Genomic DNA, 18096 nt, shown 5'->3' with positions numbered 1-18096 from the left:
GTAAAGCCGTGCGCGGCATCTCCTATATAGCCATACTCCCAGCCCTTGAGAGACTGAGTCAGGAGGACTGTTGGTTTGAGGCCAGTCTGAGCCATGTAAGAGTTCTAGACCAGCATAAACTACACAGTGGAACTCTGTATCTCACAAGGAAAAGAAGAAAACAGTAAGATAGATACTCGTTGTTTGTTTTTTGAGACAGGGTTTCTCTGTGTAGTTTTGGTGCCTGTCCTGGAACTCACTCTGTAGACCAGGCTGGCCTTGACCTTACAGAGATCCGCCTGGCTCTGCCTTCAAAGTACTGGGATTAAAGGCGTGCGCCACCACTGCCACACGCTCAAGGTAGATAATCTTAACAGAATATCCAGCATATCTTAGGAGTGTAAAACTGGGTTTTGTTGTTTTGGTTCCGAAATAGAGATTTCTTTATATTGGCAATACTGGCCTTGGACTTGAGTATTCCTTCTTTAGCCTTTTGAGTAGTTAGGACTGTGAGTACTCACACTACTCCCTGCATTTAGTTTTGAAGTTCCCAAGGCAAAAATTGGGTTTTAATTTAAAGTTGTTACAGCTATAACACATTTAAAGCAATTGGTCTTCATCCTTGTTCTCTGGTTTGGTGAGGAAAAAGTGAGCTGACTTGGTTTGTTTCAAGGAGTGCTCTATTGCGCTGTTGCTGGAGTGTTTGTGTGACCCGCTTGGGGAGGGAGGAAGTTGAAGCTTATTTAGTGGCTTTCCTTTACTCAGGAAGGAGCCTTCCCATCGTTTAGCCCACTTTTTCCTATAGTTTGAAAGGATCTCTGCAGAGCTGAGCAAGGAGCAACAGGAATATCTTGATTTCTCTCTATAAGCCATATCCTTTTGGTTGATAATAGGATTAGAACAAAGTTGGTGTGAATCTCCAGCAGAGGACTAGACTAAGAATTAAGGGGAACCCTGTTCTGTTTGGATTCATTCCTGGCTTTGTATCCAATACCAGCTTGTCTGTTCTAGAATGTTTGGTAGAAGTGATCTCTTCTCACCGCTACCTTTGTTAAATAAGCATGGCGCTAAGAAAGGGTTCTTTTTTTTTTTTTTTTTTTTTTTTTAAGGTGGTCAACAACAAAAAAGACTTTTTTTTTTGGGGTCTCGCTCTGTAGCCCAGGCTGGCCTTGAACTCAAAGAGATCCGCCTGCCTCTGCCTCCCGAGTGCTGGGATTAAAGGCGTGCGCCGCCGCCGCCCAACAGAAAAAAAAGACATCTTTTTGAGACAGTGTTTCACTGTAGGTTAGATTGGCCTTGAACTCTACCTCAAAAAAGAGATTATAGTTGTGCACCATCAGGCTTAAACCTCCCAGATCTATTTGTTCTGAATAACTAGTTGTCCTTTTCCTGAGTTGGTTGAACCTCTCTCCCGGCTTTACCCTGTGAGGGTGGTTTTTTTTCTGCGTTTCTCCAGTGTTCTCGAGGATTGCTCCCATGCTCCCTGCTCGCTGTGTCTGGGCAGCTCTGCCACTGGCCTGGGGCAGGGGCTGACAAACTGCCAGTGTAGACGTGCTTATTTTATGTTAAGAATTTAGACTTTTCTCGTACATGTGCTGCTGAAGCCAGCACTAGGATTTAGTCTTTTTTAATAAGGATCATTCAGAGTGTGTGGCTGTGGATATAACACACACCCATACAAGGTAGGATTTACCTGGCGCTCTCTTCTTCCTCCTCTCCATATTGAGCATCAAGCCCAAGGCCTCACAAGACATACAAGTGAGCAGTGTCCTCAGCCCTTAGCTAGTTCTGTTGATAAATAAATGTGTTACCTGCCAATAACAGCACAAAGCTAGGTAAAATCTCCTCACGACTGAGTCGATGCAAGAACTCCATGAGTATATGATTGCCGTGCTCATCGTCCTTGCATGGTTCTGTTGGGAGATCATCTTCCTGCTCCCTTTAACCCTGAACTGGAGCTAACTGCTTCACCAGGCAGCTGGCTCATGATGGATCTTATAATCTCTCCCCCCAAGAGCTCAGCCCCCAACCTCCACCATGAGGTATGGACTGTGATTTCAGGCGCGGTTTTGTTGTGGTGTGAAGAGAAGGTGTCAGCTGCTGAATTCTGTTTGTCAGCAGAGCCTGACAGACCCATGCTGGCACGCTCTAGGGCTGGGCAACCAATCACAGCTGGAACAGTTATCGTCATGGAGTCCCTATGGGCTTCCTCTATCAGGTCACATCCCAAAATAACATTGGGCAGTATTTCAAGTGAAGAACTGAAGGCTTTGGGGCTGTAGCCAGCCTGGAGTGTGAGATTCTGTGTGAAATAGTTGGACCTGCTCCAGCGCTTTTGATCTGCATGGTAGATGAGCAATAAAATTCATGAAACACGTTGGAAACACGTGAGGAAATTCTTCTGGCCCTGCTGCTTCCTTGGAACTGGCAAGGGCATTGAGTGGGCTGATCCTCGCCTCCCATCTCTCAGCAGGCTTATACTTGGAGAAGAGCAAACCCAGGGCAGAAGCTTTCTACTAAAGAGACATTTCTACAGTTCTCTTGGCAACCCCCTCCTCTCTCAAGAAATACTTATTAGATGGGTTCTTTTGGTAGCATTGTAAGAACATGGGTTTCTGAAATGCCAAAGGCAGCCACAGCTGGGAAAAGTAGGGACTTAGATTGAGGAAGCTGTATCTTTATAAGCACGTGGTAGAGACCTGACTTGTTAGCACACTGAAGGTCCGACTCAACACCCAGACATCAGCTTTTTGTGAATCAAGACGTGAAAAACTGGCTTTTATAGAGTAGAAAGCAGAGGTACGTCCCAAGTCAGAAAGGTCATGAGGTAGGATAGTATCTGTCCCCTGCAACGGGGGTGGGGTGGGGGGTAGGCGGCAGCAGCTTTTGGAGACTTTTAAACCCTTATTTCCAATTAAAAGAAACAAAACAAACCATTTACCGTGTGGTAACCCCTAGGACTAATGAATATTTCCTGCTGCTCGGATGTTGTATGTCTCTCTCTCTCTCTCTCTCTCTCTCTCTCTCTCTCTCTCTCTCTAATTGAAAAAAAAAATTGATTTGTATGTATGTGGTAGATGCTTGTGAGTGGGGCGTGCGTGTGTGTGTGTGTGTGTGTGTGTGTGTGTGTGTGTGTGTGTGTGTGTGTGTGTAGTTGTGGAAGCCAGAGGAGGACGTTGAGTACTCTGCTCACGCTATTGAGTGTTTCTCATTGAACTTAGAGCTTGCCATTTTCAGCTTTGCTAGCTGGCCATCAAGCCCCGGCAGCCCCCCTATCTCTGTCCCCAGTGTTGGGAATACCGGTGTTCGAGACCATTCCCAGCTTTGATATGGGTGCTAAGGATCCAGAGTCAAATCCTTATCTTATCCGCTATTCCGTCTCACCCACTGCCATTCTTATTCTAGAATATTGTAGCTGGTCTTTTGGCCCTAACTGTATCGTGCTAGTGGGGTTGTGTTGTTTTTGCTATTGTTGTTGTTTTGTGGTTTTTTTGTTTGTTTGTTTGTTTTTTGTTTTTTTGAGACAGGGCTTTCCTGTGTAGTTTTGGTGCCTGTCCTGGATCTCACTCGGTAGACCAGACTGGCCTCGAACTCACAGAGATCCTGGCTCTCCCTTGTACATAACAGTTGGTCAGTAGTAACTATTGTTAATATTCGATCTTTGGCCCTCTCCCATTCTTAAATCCTGTTCTGCTTCTTAAAATCATTTCAAAGCAGTGTTCCCTATGCTGACCAGTTACCATTTGACAAAAATACAATAGTTTTGTTAAGTTAGTTTCAGACCAATTGAGATCAGATTAGTGCTGCTCCCTGTCCTGTTACATTTCTGTGCTTGGGTGTCCTATCTGACATGGAGCTGTTGTCGACACAGTAGCTTATTTAGCACTTTTTCTTCAAAGAAAGTAAGACATTTTATCAAAACTGACAACTCTCTTCAGAATGCCTTTATTAAGAAAATCAACTCTTTGCCATTCATAGATCCTGAGACTTCATCCCAAAGGCTGCTTCTGGGCTCGCTCAGCCAAGACTGAGCAATTACCTAGTAGGTCTGTTGTGAGCTCTGCTCTCTAACGGAAGTGCTGCTGAGCCATCTCCTGACCTGTAGCCATGGTGCATGTCCGAGGCATTTGTCTGTTCCGAGATCTTCCTAAAGTCTCTGAGGACGTGAACCACCTACTATTAAGGGCAGCAAAAAGATATTCAAGAGGGCTGTAGGCATTATCTGGAATGTATTTTCTGAGATGTTTGTATTTTGCTTGTATAAATACAAAGGGTCCAGAAAAGAATGCTTAATTTTTCAAAATCAAGAATCGTATTTGGGCCTTTGGGGGCTAGAGAGAGCTCAGTTTGAAAAGTGCCACCCGGCAGGTATGTGGACCTGAGCTTGATCTCTAGGAACCCATGTCAAAAAGAGCCAGGCATGCCAGGCACCAGTGGTGCACGCCTTTAATCCTAGCACTTAGAGGCAGAGGCCAGCCTGGTCTACAGAGCAAGTTCCAGGACAGCCAGGGCTACACAGGAAACCCTGTCTCTGAAAAAACAAACCAAAAAACCAGGCATGGTAGTACACACACTTTTGTAATATTGGTGCCAGGGAGGCAGAAACAGGCAGTGAGAGATCCCTGAGGCTTGCTGGCTAGCCATCTCAGTCTTCTTATTCAGTTCCAGTTCCATTTGACTCTGAGGAACAGTACCTGAGACTGACTACCGCTCTCCACATGTGCAAGTTGCACAAACCATATCAAAACACACAAGCACAATAACACGCTCACAGGACTAGATCTGGGAAGTCAGCTCTGGCGGTGCATAACTACAGTCCTGGGGCATGGAGGTGAAATTCAAAGTCATCATCGGCTTTATAGTGAATTCAAGGCCAACCTGAGCTACTTTAGAGCCTGTCTCAAAAAACAAGTAAAATAGGCATTTGATTCTTATTTTCTTGCAAAATATACTAATTTCTTCTTCCAGTAAGCAAGAAGGTCATCTCATAAGCTGGCAGCTTTAAAATGAGTAAAGACTATAGTGCATGAGGGAACCTAGAATATAGTACCTGGAATAGAACATTGAGTTTGTTCATTTGGCAAACTTCTGTCCATCAGGAGTTGGAAATTTAGTGCCAGACCTTCTTGGCATTTAAGAGATTATCTTTCCCATGTCCCATGTGCTTTCTTACCTCCTCCAGCATATATTACAGAGGTTTGGATGAAGTTCAGAGGTAAGAACACTGGCTGCTTTTCCAGAAGACCCTGGTTCAATTCCAAGCACCCACATGGCAGCTCACAACTGTCTGTAACTCTAGTTCCAGAGTATCCGACACCCTCATACAGACATATGCAAGCAAAACACCAAAGCACAACAAATGAAAAGGAAATCATTATGTGAGGCGGGGGGTGGGGGGAGTGTGTTACTAGCATAGCACTTAAGTCTCACTGAAACAGGCACTTTTCTCCTCATTGTAGGAGAAAGAAGATACACTCCCAGCTGGGTTATAGGATCTTGATGGGGGTAGAACAGACCAGAAAACTACAGTTTATAACCCGGCTATTCATTTTTATAAATAAAGCTTATTGATGCAAATATACATTTTCAATGTTTGTGACTACTTGTAATACAGTAGCAGAATTGAGATAGGTTTCAGTTGGTTGGTGGCTACGTAGCAGGTAGCTGACTGGTTTCTGTTGGTTTGGTTTGGTTTGGAGATAGGCTCTCTTAATTGGCTTGGAACTCACTGTATAGATCCGGCTGGCCTGAATTGAGTACCAGCACAGGGTGTGTGTGTGTGGGGGGGGGGTTGTCCTGTGACAGGTAATTACTATGTACTCTAGACTGGCCTTAAATTCACAATCCTACTGCCTCAGTCTTATGAGTGCTAGAGTTACAAATGTGTGCCGTCTTGTTCAGAAGTTTTGAAGAGCTAGGTCCAGAAAGCCTACCAAGTAACAAACACACACTTTGTGGTCCTTAATGAAGTTTGCTATATGCAGTCTAGTGCTATGGCCAAGCGTGTAGTGTGTGTGTCCTCATTTTACTAATTTATAGCCTTGTGTATGTTTCAGGATCTATCTGGTTCAATAGATGATCTCCCCATGGGGACAGAAGGAGCTCTGAGTCCTGGCGTGAGCACATCAGGGATTTCCAGCAGCCAAGGAGAGCAGAGTAATCCAGCTCAGTCTCCCTTTTCTCCTCATACCTCCCCTCACCTGCCTGGCATCCGAGGCCCCTCCCCGTCCCCTGTTGGCTCGCCTGCCAGCGTCGCTCAGTCTCGCTCAGGACCGCTCTCGCCCGCTGCAGTGCCAGGTACCCGCGAGTGCTGACCCGGGGGCTGGGTGATATGAGGGAGCACTTACTTTTGTCTGCGTGGATTCCCTTAGCATTGAAGAAGGGAGGTGGGAAACCTTTGGGTGGATACCTCTTTATCTGTGACATAGGAAGTGTTTGGCCATTTCCAGCTCCAAATCCGCCTCTTAGCTAGAATTTGCAGGCTGAGCCATGGTTTGCTTACTTTTGCTTGTTTTGTCTGGAGCAGGCAACCAGATGCCACCTCGGCCACCCAGTGGCCAGTCAGACAGCATCATGCATCCTTCCATGAACCAATCAAGCATTGCCCAAGATCGAGGTGAGAACTTGTCTTAGAGTAGGGACAGGGGCTAGCAAGGGCTCCCAAGCCACTGACATTGTGACATGATAACTATAAATTATGCTGAGCCACATTCATAGCTGTCCCAGACAGGGCTGCAAATGGGATGTACTTGGTACTAAAGTATTTACTTTAGTGCCCTGTGCAAGAACTTTTAGAGACTCGCATGGCAGAAAGCTGTGAAGTTCCAGCGAGCTCAGCCATGTTTGCATCCCCACAGTCATTCTGCATATCTCGGGGCTGACCAGCATGTTGGTAGCTTACACCTTTCACTGTGTGTGCCTCATTAACTCCTTACTCATTTACGTTTTGGGTGTTTGGTCAGCGCTCTCTTTCAATTTTCTATGTAGTATGATAGTTGATATGGGGCAGTGGTGGCACAGGCCTTTAATCCAGCACTGGGGAGGCAGGCAGATTGCTGAGTTCAAGGCCAGCCCGGTCTAGTGAGTGAACTCCATCCAGGACAACCAGGGCTATACAGAGGAATCAGTCTCCAAGAAAACAAAGGTTGATGTGTATACCCTATGTAAATGGCATATCGCTTTCAAGGTACCTGAAGAGCAAATGACAGTAGCAGATTCCATGCCAAAAAACATCCCAGCAGAATGAGGAAAGCATTTATTCCCCTTGTACTGAGCAGATAATTATATGGATACTATCCACAAATAGGTTATATGCAGAGGAACCCCCAAATGCCCCAGTACACTTCCCCTCAGCCCGGCTCGGCCTTATCTCCACGTCAGCCTTCTGGAGGACAGATGCACACAGGCATGGGCTCCTACCAGCAGAACTCCATGGGGAGCTATGGCCCCCAGGGGAGTCAGTATGGCCCACAAGGTAAGTGTGCTACCCAGTTAGAAGGAGATAGAGGTGAGAGGATTAAATAGCTGATATGTTGACTGCTGGGTTAAAGAGTAGGATTATTCTTGGCTCACATCTACCCAGCCTAGGCCCTGAAGTAGAGCAGGACAAGGTTCCATCTTGTCTTCACTTAATTCTGTCATCTTGAAAAAGCCTTTGAATTTCTGGGCCAACACAATGATTTATCAGGTAAAGGCACTGTGCTGTGAATCCATGTGCATTCATAGACACAAACTCACACACATAAAATGTTTGGGGAAGAGGCAAAAAGAATATGTAGATAGGAAAAGGTTCTATATTGGAGGCTGAAAGGCCTAGATAGTAACAGCCATCCATTCTCTGTGCTGGGCAGTCATGCTGCAGTATGGCTCAGTAATATAGCACTTACCTAGTATGAACAAAGCCCTGGATTCAATCCCCAGCAATCCCTACCCCCAAATTTGGGGGCATGGCAACAGATGCCTACCTTCACAGGCTCCTATTCTCCCCTTGTTAACTTTCTTTTAAAAAACAAAAAACAAACCATGGAGCTGTTCAATTTCCTAACCAAAATATTGATTGATTCTCATTGTTTGGAGTTTTAGAGTTGATAAATGCTAGGGCTCACTAACCAAGACTTGTGTCCTCTTTCCCTCCCCTCTCAGGAGGCTACCCTAGGCAGCCTAACTATAATGCCTTGCCCAATGCCAACTACCCCAATGCAGGCATGGCTGGAAGTATGAACCCTATGGGTGCTGGCGGTCAAATGCACGGGCAGCCCGGAATCCCACCTTATGGCACACTCCCTCCAGGGAGAATGACTCATGCATCAATGGGCAACAGGCCTTATGGTCCTAATATGGCCAATATGCCACCTCAGGTTGGGTCAGGGATGTGTCCCCCACCAGGGGGGATGAACCGGAAAACTCAAGAATCTGCTGTTGCCATGCATGTTGCTGCCAACTCTATCCAAAACAGGTAAGGCCTGGGAAGTGAAGGGATGTCCATGTACAGTTCGGGTCCTAAAACAGAATGTTGTGTGTGTACATGCATAGTTGCATGTACGTATATATTGAGAGCTCTTCACACAAACACACACAAATGTGCTAGTTCTAAAGGATTTAGAGTAAAAAAATCATATGGCAAAGTATTATCCATACAGAACTTAGGCTAGGTATGTTGGTTTACATCTGTCGGCCCCAATACTTGGCGTCTAGGCAAGAAAGGGTAGTTGGAGAGAGAATGCTGGAGTCCAATCTGGGTGTTTAGTGTGACAGATAAAAAGTGTTAAAATTGAGCATCGCTTATAGGCCTTTTGTCATAAAGAGTGCCTTTGAATAGAAAGACAGCAACATTAGAGGTTGCTTTTAGGAAGGCCTTTTTTCTCCAAGGATGAGATCCCTTCAGACTAAGCTAATGTTTGTTACGCAGAACTCAAACCTTCCTTGAACCTTTTGTGGGAAGTAGAAGATAAGAATAACTAGATATGCCTGAGTCTGCGTTAAGAGACTTTGACTGTTCTACTCGAATTAGATGATCATACAACCCTATTTAGCTCATGTCCAGATCTATCCTAACCTTTTCTTGTATTTAATTTCCATCATCTTCCCTAGGCCACCAGGCTACCCAAATATGAATCAAGGGAGCATGATGGGAACTGGACCTCCCTATGGACAGGGGATTAATAGTATGGCTGGCATGATCAACCCTCAGGGACCCCCGTATCCTATGGGCGGGACCATGGCCAACAACTCAGCAGGTAAGTATAATTCATTGCTCATCCCAGAGCATCTTCAGGAATGCTCGTCACATTGTAGCAAATCGATTTAACTTGACTGTGTTTCTGTTTTCCAGGGATGGCAGCCAGCCCCGAGATGATGGGCCTTGGGGATGTTAAGTTAACTCCAGCCACAAAGATGAACAACAAGGCCGATGGGACCCCCAAGACAGAATCCAAATCTAAGGTGATGAATTTTGTCTTGAATCTCCTCAGCTCTATGTCTTTTCTCCTTCCCTGAATGATAAGAAGGAAACATGAAAAAGAATGACAAGATTTTAGCATGTTATGACACTAATCCCTGACAGTTTCCATTGTTGTCTGCCATGAAGGGTCCTAGAAGGACCGGCCGTGCACTTGTTTGAGGCTGTCTGTAGGGTCTCCATGTAAATAACAGCACACTGTAACCACCACATGTTACAGAGAAAGCACCACACATGGCAGTATAGAATTTTCTCGGGGAGGCTCAGCCTCCCATGCTTAGACACTGATGGTTATGTGTGCTGTAGGCAACTAGCTGCCCTTCTCTTCCTTGACATTACTCAAGAGTAGCAAAAATGATTGGTACCTTACTATGTAGAGTGCTGGGATTAAAGGCGTGTACCACCATACCTAGTACACATGTGTGTTTTTTTATTTTTTTATTTTTTTTATTTTTTATTTTTTATTTTTTTTTTTTTTTTTTTTTTGGTTTTTCAAGACAGGGTTTCTCTGTGTAGCTTTGTGCCTTTCCTGGAACTCACTTGGTAGCCCAGGCTGGCCTCGAACTCACAGAGATCCGCCTGGCTCTGCCTCCCGAGTGCTGGGATTAAAGGCGTGTGCCACCACCGCCCGGCTACATGTGTGTTTTTTTAAAAAACGAAACAAAGCAGCTTGGGTCTGGGGGTTGGCATATGCCCAGCACTCAGGATGCAAAGGCAGGTGGATCTCTGTGTTGAAGCTAGCCTGGTCTACAGAGTGAGTTCCAGGACAGCCAGGGCTGGCTAAAACAAAAACAAAAGCACACAGTTAATAAGGGGGTGGAGAGATGGCTTAGTGGTCAGGAGCACTGGCTGCTCTTCCAGTGGATGAGTTCAATTCCCAGCACCCACATGGCAACTCAAATTGTCTGTAACTCCAGCTCCAGGGATCGATCCAGTGCCCTCTCCTGGTCTGGCAAGCACTAGACACATGTAGTACACAGACATCTACAGACAAAACTGCCATTCACATGATGTAATTTGTAAATTTTAATATGCTGTAAAAAATAAAAAGTCAGACACCCAGATTAACAAAACCCATCTCAGTGAACTTGTGTATAGCCAGAATAGCCATTACTGTCAAATACACATCTTAAAAAAGAGCCAATTACTTCTGAGATATAATCCCAGCACCTAAGAGACCAAAGCAGGAGGATTCTATGACCAGCCCAGGCTCTTGGAAGACTTTCTCTCTCAAAGGGAGAGGGGCAGAGAAGGGATCCCGGGTACCCCTCATATGCACAGGCTTTGATGAGTCTCTGGTTTTGATCCTCCCCTCCAGAAATCCAGCTCATCAACTACAACCAATGAGAAGATCACCAAGTTGTATGAGTTGGGTGGTGAGCCAGAGAGGAAGATGTGGGTGGACCGATACCTGGCCTTCACAGAGGAAAAGGCCATGGGTATGACCAATTTGCCTGCTGTGGGTAGGAAACCTCTGGACCTCTATCGCCTCTATGTGTCTGTGAAGGAGATTGGTGGATTGACTCAGGTAAGTACCAGACAGGTGGCTTCTGATGGTATCATTCATTCTACAGGGATAGCGCTCTTAGACACTTCAAACATGTGACCTAACCAAGGTCTATAAACCATATGAGCTTTAATTTTCTTGATGGTAAGACAGGGACCATGTGTAACCTTCTGTCCTGCCAAATGTTAGAAATAATGAGTGGAAAGCTTTAGCAAGGATGGGTCCCACTGAATCACTTGGTCTGTGAGTTGTGGTACAGCAGCCAGATTCATTGACCCTTTGAATTCAAGATACTTCCCGGGTAGAAGTTTGAGTGGTTATAGGAAGAAGTAGAAGTTTGAAAATGACGCCTGGTCATTTTACACTGTGACCTCAGAAGGGGGTCAGTCCATGCTCGGATGTGTGTTGTGTGCTTTGCACTTTGATTTGCATTCAGCTGGGGGCTCGCTGGTGAGGCTCCCCTGCCTGACGGTGGAGCCTCGCAGACTTGTCTTCTCTGGGGCTGTGTCTATTGTCCACACCAGAGACTCCTGCAGGGAGTCACCTCCTTTCAGTGTAGGATCTCCCTCCCTCCCTCCCTCCCTCCCTCCCCTCTCTCTTCTCTCTCTCCTTCCCTAAACTATGGATTTGCAGTTACCAGGTCAAAAGTATCATAACCCAGTGATCTTTGTTTGGACCAGGACTGTAACGACAGTGTTTTCAGCACTAGAGAGATAGGCTTGCCCTGGTGTTTTAAGAATACACAGTGGAAGCCTGCCCAGCTAGTGCAGGCCAGATTAGAAGGAACATTTGGGAAATGGTCTTGGTCAGTGTGCCCTGAGGCTGAAGGAAGGCAATTGTGTAAAAATCCTTAGCTTGACAAAGTCAAGAGCGTGAGGATTGGAGCGTAAAGACCAGACTCTGAATGCTGTTCCCATATTGGTGTGCTGTTTGCCCTGTTTTCAGTCAGCAGTGGGACCTGCAGTTACTTAGAATTGTTAAGTCTGTTGCAACAACCAGTTTGGGTTCGTAGCTTGTGAGCTGGACAGCCAGATCAGGTATGCTTTGACTCTTCTGCTTGTCTCACAGGTCAACAAGAACAAAAAATGGCGGGAACTTGCGACCAACCTCAATGTGGGTACATCAAGCAGTGCAGCCAGCTCCTTGAAGAAACAGTATATCCAGTGTCTCTACGCCTTTGAGTGCAAGATTGAGCGGGGAGAGGACCCTCCCCCAGACATTTTTGCAGCTGCTGATTCCAAGAAGTCCCAGCCCAAGATCCAGCCTCCCTCTCCTGGTAAGAGTGGGCAAGCACCCCCAAGACTGGAAGCCCTAAAAGCCTGCAGGGTTCCTTAAGTAGTGGTGCCTTCCTCCCTCCAGGGAGCAGAGCAGATGCCAGAGATGTGTGTTTTACCCATCCACGTGGCTTAGCAGGTCGGCAGACTAAAGAGCAGCAGTGGCGACTCCCTTGGGAGGTGCTGTGCTGCAGCCTTAAGTTTTCACTTTCTAATTTTCCTGTTGTACACCTGGCATCTTGCCAAATGTTTGTAAACTAGTGAGTGGGAGGGACACCAGAGGAGTGAGGGAAAACTGACAAATAGCAGTGTGGCTGGGCCATCTGGGAGCTTTGGCCTGCTGATGTCAGCGCCTTAGAATGCAGCTCATACTAGAGCCCTAAATTCCCCAGAGAGCTAGGATGGTAATGAATGGAAGGAGGGGTAGGAAGGGATATGAATGGGACTTTTTGATCATAGGAATGCTTCTGCCTACCCTCCTTTCTCAGAGGAGGCCGGGGCCTAGACTAGCATGGGCCCTAGAAGGTAGGTGTAAACATATGTGCCCTGTCGTTGACCTCTGAGAGAGTAATGCCTTCCTGAGATGACTCATCAGCTGGGGAGGTCTCAGGAGTGGGATGGCTAGTGCTGGGAAACTAACTAATGCCAACACTAATTATTGGGAATTCTGTGCTCATCTAGTTAGAGGAGCATTGGAACCTAAGGATGATATTGTGCTGGGGGCTTAATAGAAACATCTAGGCTGTGGCCATGTGACTCCCCTGCACCCTGGATTTCAGTTTTTGCCCCACCCTCAGCGTGGTGTTGATAGCATTAGACAGGTTCTTTGGAGAATAAAGCAAGGCAGTCAGGAAGTTACCTGTGACTTAATGGCCTGGTGTGGTGAAATATGGCCACATCGTCTTTTCATTTCTAAGCTATGAATGCAACCAAACATAAAATAGTAAGGTGGGGGCGTATATGTTATATATTTATTTATTATAGCTCAGTTGTGCAGCTGAATATGTTTCTGGTAAGTAAGCTGGTCACTCTGCGTCTCTGTCCACAGCGGGATCAGGATCTATGCAGGGGCCACAAACTCCCCAGTCAACCAGCAGTTCTATGGCAGAAGGAGGAGACCTGAAGCCTCCAACTCCAGCATCTACACCACATAGTCAGATTCCCCCCTTACCAGGCATGAGGTAAGGCCCATGAGCAGGATAGAACTTGGAGTGTGTCGGGGTAAGACTTGTGTAGTCCAAGGATGGTTCCTGCCTCTTCCTGCCCAGCTAGTGACACCTGTGTCTCTTGGCTCAGATGATGAATTGGTCTATTGGGGGTTTCATTAGTTTTCCTCACTCTGGAGCAGGAGCAACTCAGTTGGAATCCAGGATGCCTTTCCTGATGGAAGTGACCCCACATTCCAGAAGCGGAATTCCATGACTCCAAACCCTGGGTACCAGCCCAGTATGAATACCTCTGACATGATGGGGCGCATGTCCTATGAGCCAAATAAGGACCCTTACGGCAGCATGAGGAAAGGTGACTGACTTGGGGTGTTGGTGACCTTAGGCTTATGCAGACGGGAGCGTGAGTGGCGTGGTGTTGTGACTGAGGTAGCTTCTGAGATTCTTCTGTGTGTCCCCTGACCACTGACCATACCCTTCCCCTCTGCCCTGCCTGCCTTCTCTTTCGGGTGGGATGCTGGGGTCAGACCTAGGGAGTCCCATTCGCCAGGCAGGCATTATGCCACTGAGCTACATCTGGAACCACCCACCTGTTTTTGTGTTTTGTTTTTAAACACCTCTCTCTTACCTTTGCTTTACTTAGCCACTTTTAAGGCTTTATATTTCTCCATTAATTCTGTCAGAAAAGTAGTAGGAACAAACCATGCTCTGTAGAGAGCCTGGAACTTTGGGACAGGCCTTATGTAGCTTGCTCAGCTGCCAACTTGCCAGTTTGCTCATTGCCTTCCTTTCTACACTCAGCTCCAGGAAGTGATCCCTTCATGTCCTCAGGGCAGGGCCCCAACGGTGGGATGGGTGACCCCTACAGTCGTGCTGCTGGCCCTGGGCTGGGAAATGTGGCTATGGGACCACGACAGCACTATCCCTATGGAGGTCCTTACGACAGAGTGAGGTAAGTGCCCCCTGCCCATGTCCTGCCCTGGGTGCCCTGAAGCTGTAGTGTGTTGAATTCCCTTCTTCAATTTTGTTTAGGACGGAGCCTGGAATCGGGCCTGAAGGAAATATGGGCACTGGGGCCCCCCAGCCAAATCTCATGCCTTCCACCCCAGACTCGGGGATGTATTCTCCTAGCCGCTACCCCCCGCAGCAGCAACAGCAGCAGCAAAGGTGAGTGAATCCTTGTTCCTTTGACATTGTTGGCTCAGGTTTTATGATCCTCCCCCCTGACCTACTTTGTCTTCGGCAGACATGATTCCTATGGCAATCAGTTCTCCACTCAAGGCACCCCTTCCAGCAGCCCCTTCCCCAGCCAGCCGACCACAATGTATCAGCAGCAGCAGCAGCAGGTGAGGAGGGTGGCTGGGATGCACTGGCCCACAGGTTCCCCTGGAAAGCAGTAAGTCACCGAGTCTAATTGGTTGCAGTCTATAAAATTCACTTTGGGTACTACCTTGGTATTCTTGCCCAAATAGGCAGTTCTACCCAAAGAGTCAGATCTCAGCGTTCTCCCTGTTTCTCAAGTCTCTCTCTTTTCTCTAGAAGAGCTAGAAACAGATTTTATTTTGGTTTAAGGTCTTTTTGTCTATTTGGATGGAGAACTCTAGAAGAGAAAATAGGGGTTGCTCTCAGAAACAGCTTCAAAAGATAATTTGCAAGTCAGGCGCCTTTAATCCCAGCACTTGGGAGGGAAAGGCAGGCGGATCTCTGTGAGTTCAAGGTCAGCCTGGTCTACAAAGTGAGTTACAGAAAAGGCTCCAAAGCTACACACACACACACACACACACACACACACACACACACACACACACACACACACACACACAAAACAAAGATAATTTGCATCTGTGTCCTGTCTTTCCAAGGGGCAAAAGAAAATGAGTTAATGTCCAATGGGAGCCATCCGTGGCCCCTGTAACTTCTGTGACTGAATAAATGATATTGATTTGGCCTCTGTTTGCTCTGTCTTAGAATTATAAGAGGCCGATGGATGGTGCATACGGCCCTCCTGCCAAGCGGCACGAAGGGGAGATGTACAGTGTGCCATACAGCACTGGGCAGGGGCAGCCTCAGCAGCAACAGTTGCCTGCAGCTCAGCCCCAGTCTGCCGGCCAGCACCAAGCTGCCCAGCCCTCCACTCAGCAGGATGTGTACAACCAGTACACCAACGCTGCCTATCCTGCCACTGCCACTGCCGCCGCTGCTACTGAGCGCCGGCCAGCAGGCGGCCCCCAGAACCAGTTCCCATTCCAGTTTGGCCGAGACCGGGTCTCTGCACCTCCTGGTTCCAGTGCCCAGCAGAACATGCCACCACAAATGATGGGCGGCCCTATACAGGCATCAGCTGAGGTTGCTCAGCAAGGCACCATGTGGCAGGGGCGGAATGACATGACCTACAACTATGCCAACAGGCAGAGCACAGGCTCTGCCCCCCAGGGTCCTGCGTATCATGGTGTGAACCGAACAGATGAAATGCTCCACACAGATCAGAGGGCCAACCATGAAGGCCCGTGGCCTTCCCACGGCACACGCCAGCCTCCATATGGTCCTTCGGCCCCTGTTCCCCCCATGACAAGACCCCCTCCATCTAACTACCAGCCCCCACCAAGCATGCAGAATCACATTCCTCAGGTATCCAGCCCCGCTCCCCTACCCCGGCCAATGGAGAACCGTACCTCTCCTAGCAAATCTCCATTCCTGCACTCTGGGATGAAAATGCAGAAGGCGGGTCCTCCGGTACCTGCTTCACACATTGCGCCTGCCCCTGTGCAGCCCCCTATGGTTCGGCGGGATATTACCTTCCCACCTGGTTCTGTTGAAGCCACCCAGCCTGTGCTGAAGCAGAGAAGGCGGCTCACAATGAAAGACATTGGTAAGGAGAGCTCCCTGACTGGGTGCCTGAATCTACTCCCCCTTTCCATCTTTCATGTGGTTCCCTCCATCCTGATAATTCTGGATATGGTTAAATCAGGTATAGTGTTTACTGAAATAAAGCAAATGACTTTGAGGGGGTGGAAGAAATACGCTGACTTCAGGTTTTTCTTTAAGGCTCTGCCACATACTGGTGTCCTAGACAGCTTAGAAGCAATGAAGGCAGAATAGCCTGACTAATGGGACAGCCCTGGGGTGCCTCCAGCCAGCCTCGGCTTGGTGGATGGACAACACAGAGGTTTATTTCAGGAACCCCGGAGGCATGGCGGGTAATGATGTCCCTCAAGTCTGGGCTCCTGGCAGAGAGCACGTGGGCATTAGACACCATTAACATCCTCCTATATGATGACAACAGCATTATGACCTTCAACCTCAGTCAGGTGAGTACAGGTTCCTGGGCGAGGTGGGGAAGGCCTAGGACATTCTTGATGTAGATAATGCTAAGCAACAACAAGAAGGATGCCATCCTCGGCTAACACGTTGTCACTTTGCTGGCAATCTTTTTATACTTTGCTTCCCTTGACACTGGGCATGGGAGCAGTAATAATTTACGTGTGTTGTTAGTGTCAAACTAAATTCAAAAGGCATTGTATTTGGGAGCAAGGTGGTTGTTGTGCTCCAACTCTTGCTGGGGTTTATTTTGTTTTGAGCAGGGGTCTTACTAAGTTGTCTGCACCAGGCTAGCCTTAGACTTAAGGTTCTTCTGTCTTAGCCTCCATTTGAGATGCCATGCTCAGCTGGGAGTATTTTTTTGTTTTCATTTTTATTTTGAGGCAGGGTTTCACTAGATAGCCCTGCTTGTCCTGGAATTTGCTCTGTAGATCAGGCTGGCCTTGAACTCACAGAGATCTGCCAGCCTCTCTCTTAAAGGAGCTACTTAATCCCAGCTGGGAGAAACTTTTTGTTTCTGGTAACAGTTCAGCAAGATAGCCTGGTGGCAGTGGCGCACACCTTTAATCTCAGCACTCAGGAGGCAGAGGCAGGTGCATCTCTGGGAGTTTGAGGCCAGCCTGGTGTATGGAGCAAGTTCCAGGACAGCCAGGGCTACACAGAGAAACCCTGTCTCAAAAAAACAAAAAGAAAAAAAAAGAATCCAGCAAGATGGCTTAACAGGTAAAGGCACTTGGCAGTTGGGGTTGCATTTAGAAGTTCAGTTCCCATATAAAGGTGGAAGGAGAGAGAAATGACTCCAGAACCCATCCCCGATCTCCATGACACCTGGCACTCCCTCCACCCAAATACTTTTCCCTTCCTCCCTCCCTCCCTCCCTCCCGCTGCCGCCTTTTCTTTTATTTATTGATTTTATCTTGTCTTTTCAAGACAAGGTTTCTCTTTGTAGACTGGACTGGCCTGGAACTCACAGAGGTCATCCCCTCTGACTCTGACTCCTGAGTGTTAGGATTAAAGGTGTGCACCACAACCACCCAGCTCTGGGGGATTTTATTTATAAATTAATTTAAAAGGAATTCAAGACTAGAGACTGAAATTTTGTCATTTTAGATGGAAAGTGCTCCCTTAGCATGTACATGGCTCGGAGATGGACCCCTGGCACCACATAAATCATGTGTGGTGACACACACAATTCCAGCACTAGGGACAGAGGGAGGTAATGCTTAGGAGACTGATCAGAGGTTCAAAGTCATCTTTGTTTACCTCAGTAGTTGAGGCCAACCTGGGATACATGAGACTCTGTATGTACAAAACTAATAATAAAAGCAGAAAAAAGGAAGATTGACCCCTAGGGGTATTTCTGATCTACCAGGAATAACATTGTGGTGTCTGTGT

At 47.2% G+C, this 18096-nt stretch overlaps 1 protein-coding gene across 1 annotated transcript in view; it reads left to right on the top strand.

Moving 5' to 3' along the window:
* The window catches only part of Arid1a (AT-rich interaction domain 1A), a 77235-nt gene that overhangs the window by 54925 nt on the left and 4214 nt on the right, over window positions 1-18096 (top strand). Inside the window, 15 exon segments of the mRNA XM_028888208.2 lie at window positions 6036-6276; window positions 6506-6595; window positions 7286-7453; window positions 8122-8434; window positions 9070-9215; window positions 9311-9420; window positions 10755-10964; window positions 12012-12219; window positions 13266-13398; window positions 13563-13738; window positions 14185-14335; window positions 14416-14550; window positions 14630-14729; window positions 15352-16252; window positions 16561-16691. Of these exon segments, the coding sequence (XP_028744041.2) occupies window positions 6036-6276; window positions 6506-6595; window positions 7286-7453; window positions 8122-8434; window positions 9070-9215; window positions 9311-9420; window positions 10755-10964; window positions 12012-12219; window positions 13266-13398; window positions 13563-13738; window positions 14185-14335; window positions 14416-14550; window positions 14630-14729; window positions 15352-16252; window positions 16561-16691 (3213 nt within the window).

The sequence above is a fragment of the Peromyscus leucopus genome, chromosome 2, assembly GCF_004664715.2.
Source record: "Peromyscus leucopus breed LL Stock chromosome 2, UCI_PerLeu_2.1, whole genome shotgun sequence".
In the NCBI taxonomy this organism is placed as follows: Eukaryota; Metazoa; Chordata; class Mammalia; order Rodentia; family Cricetidae; genus Peromyscus; species Peromyscus leucopus.
The sequence above is the reverse complement of the archived record's forward strand: the minus strand, read 5'-3'. Positions and strand labels throughout refer to the sequence as shown.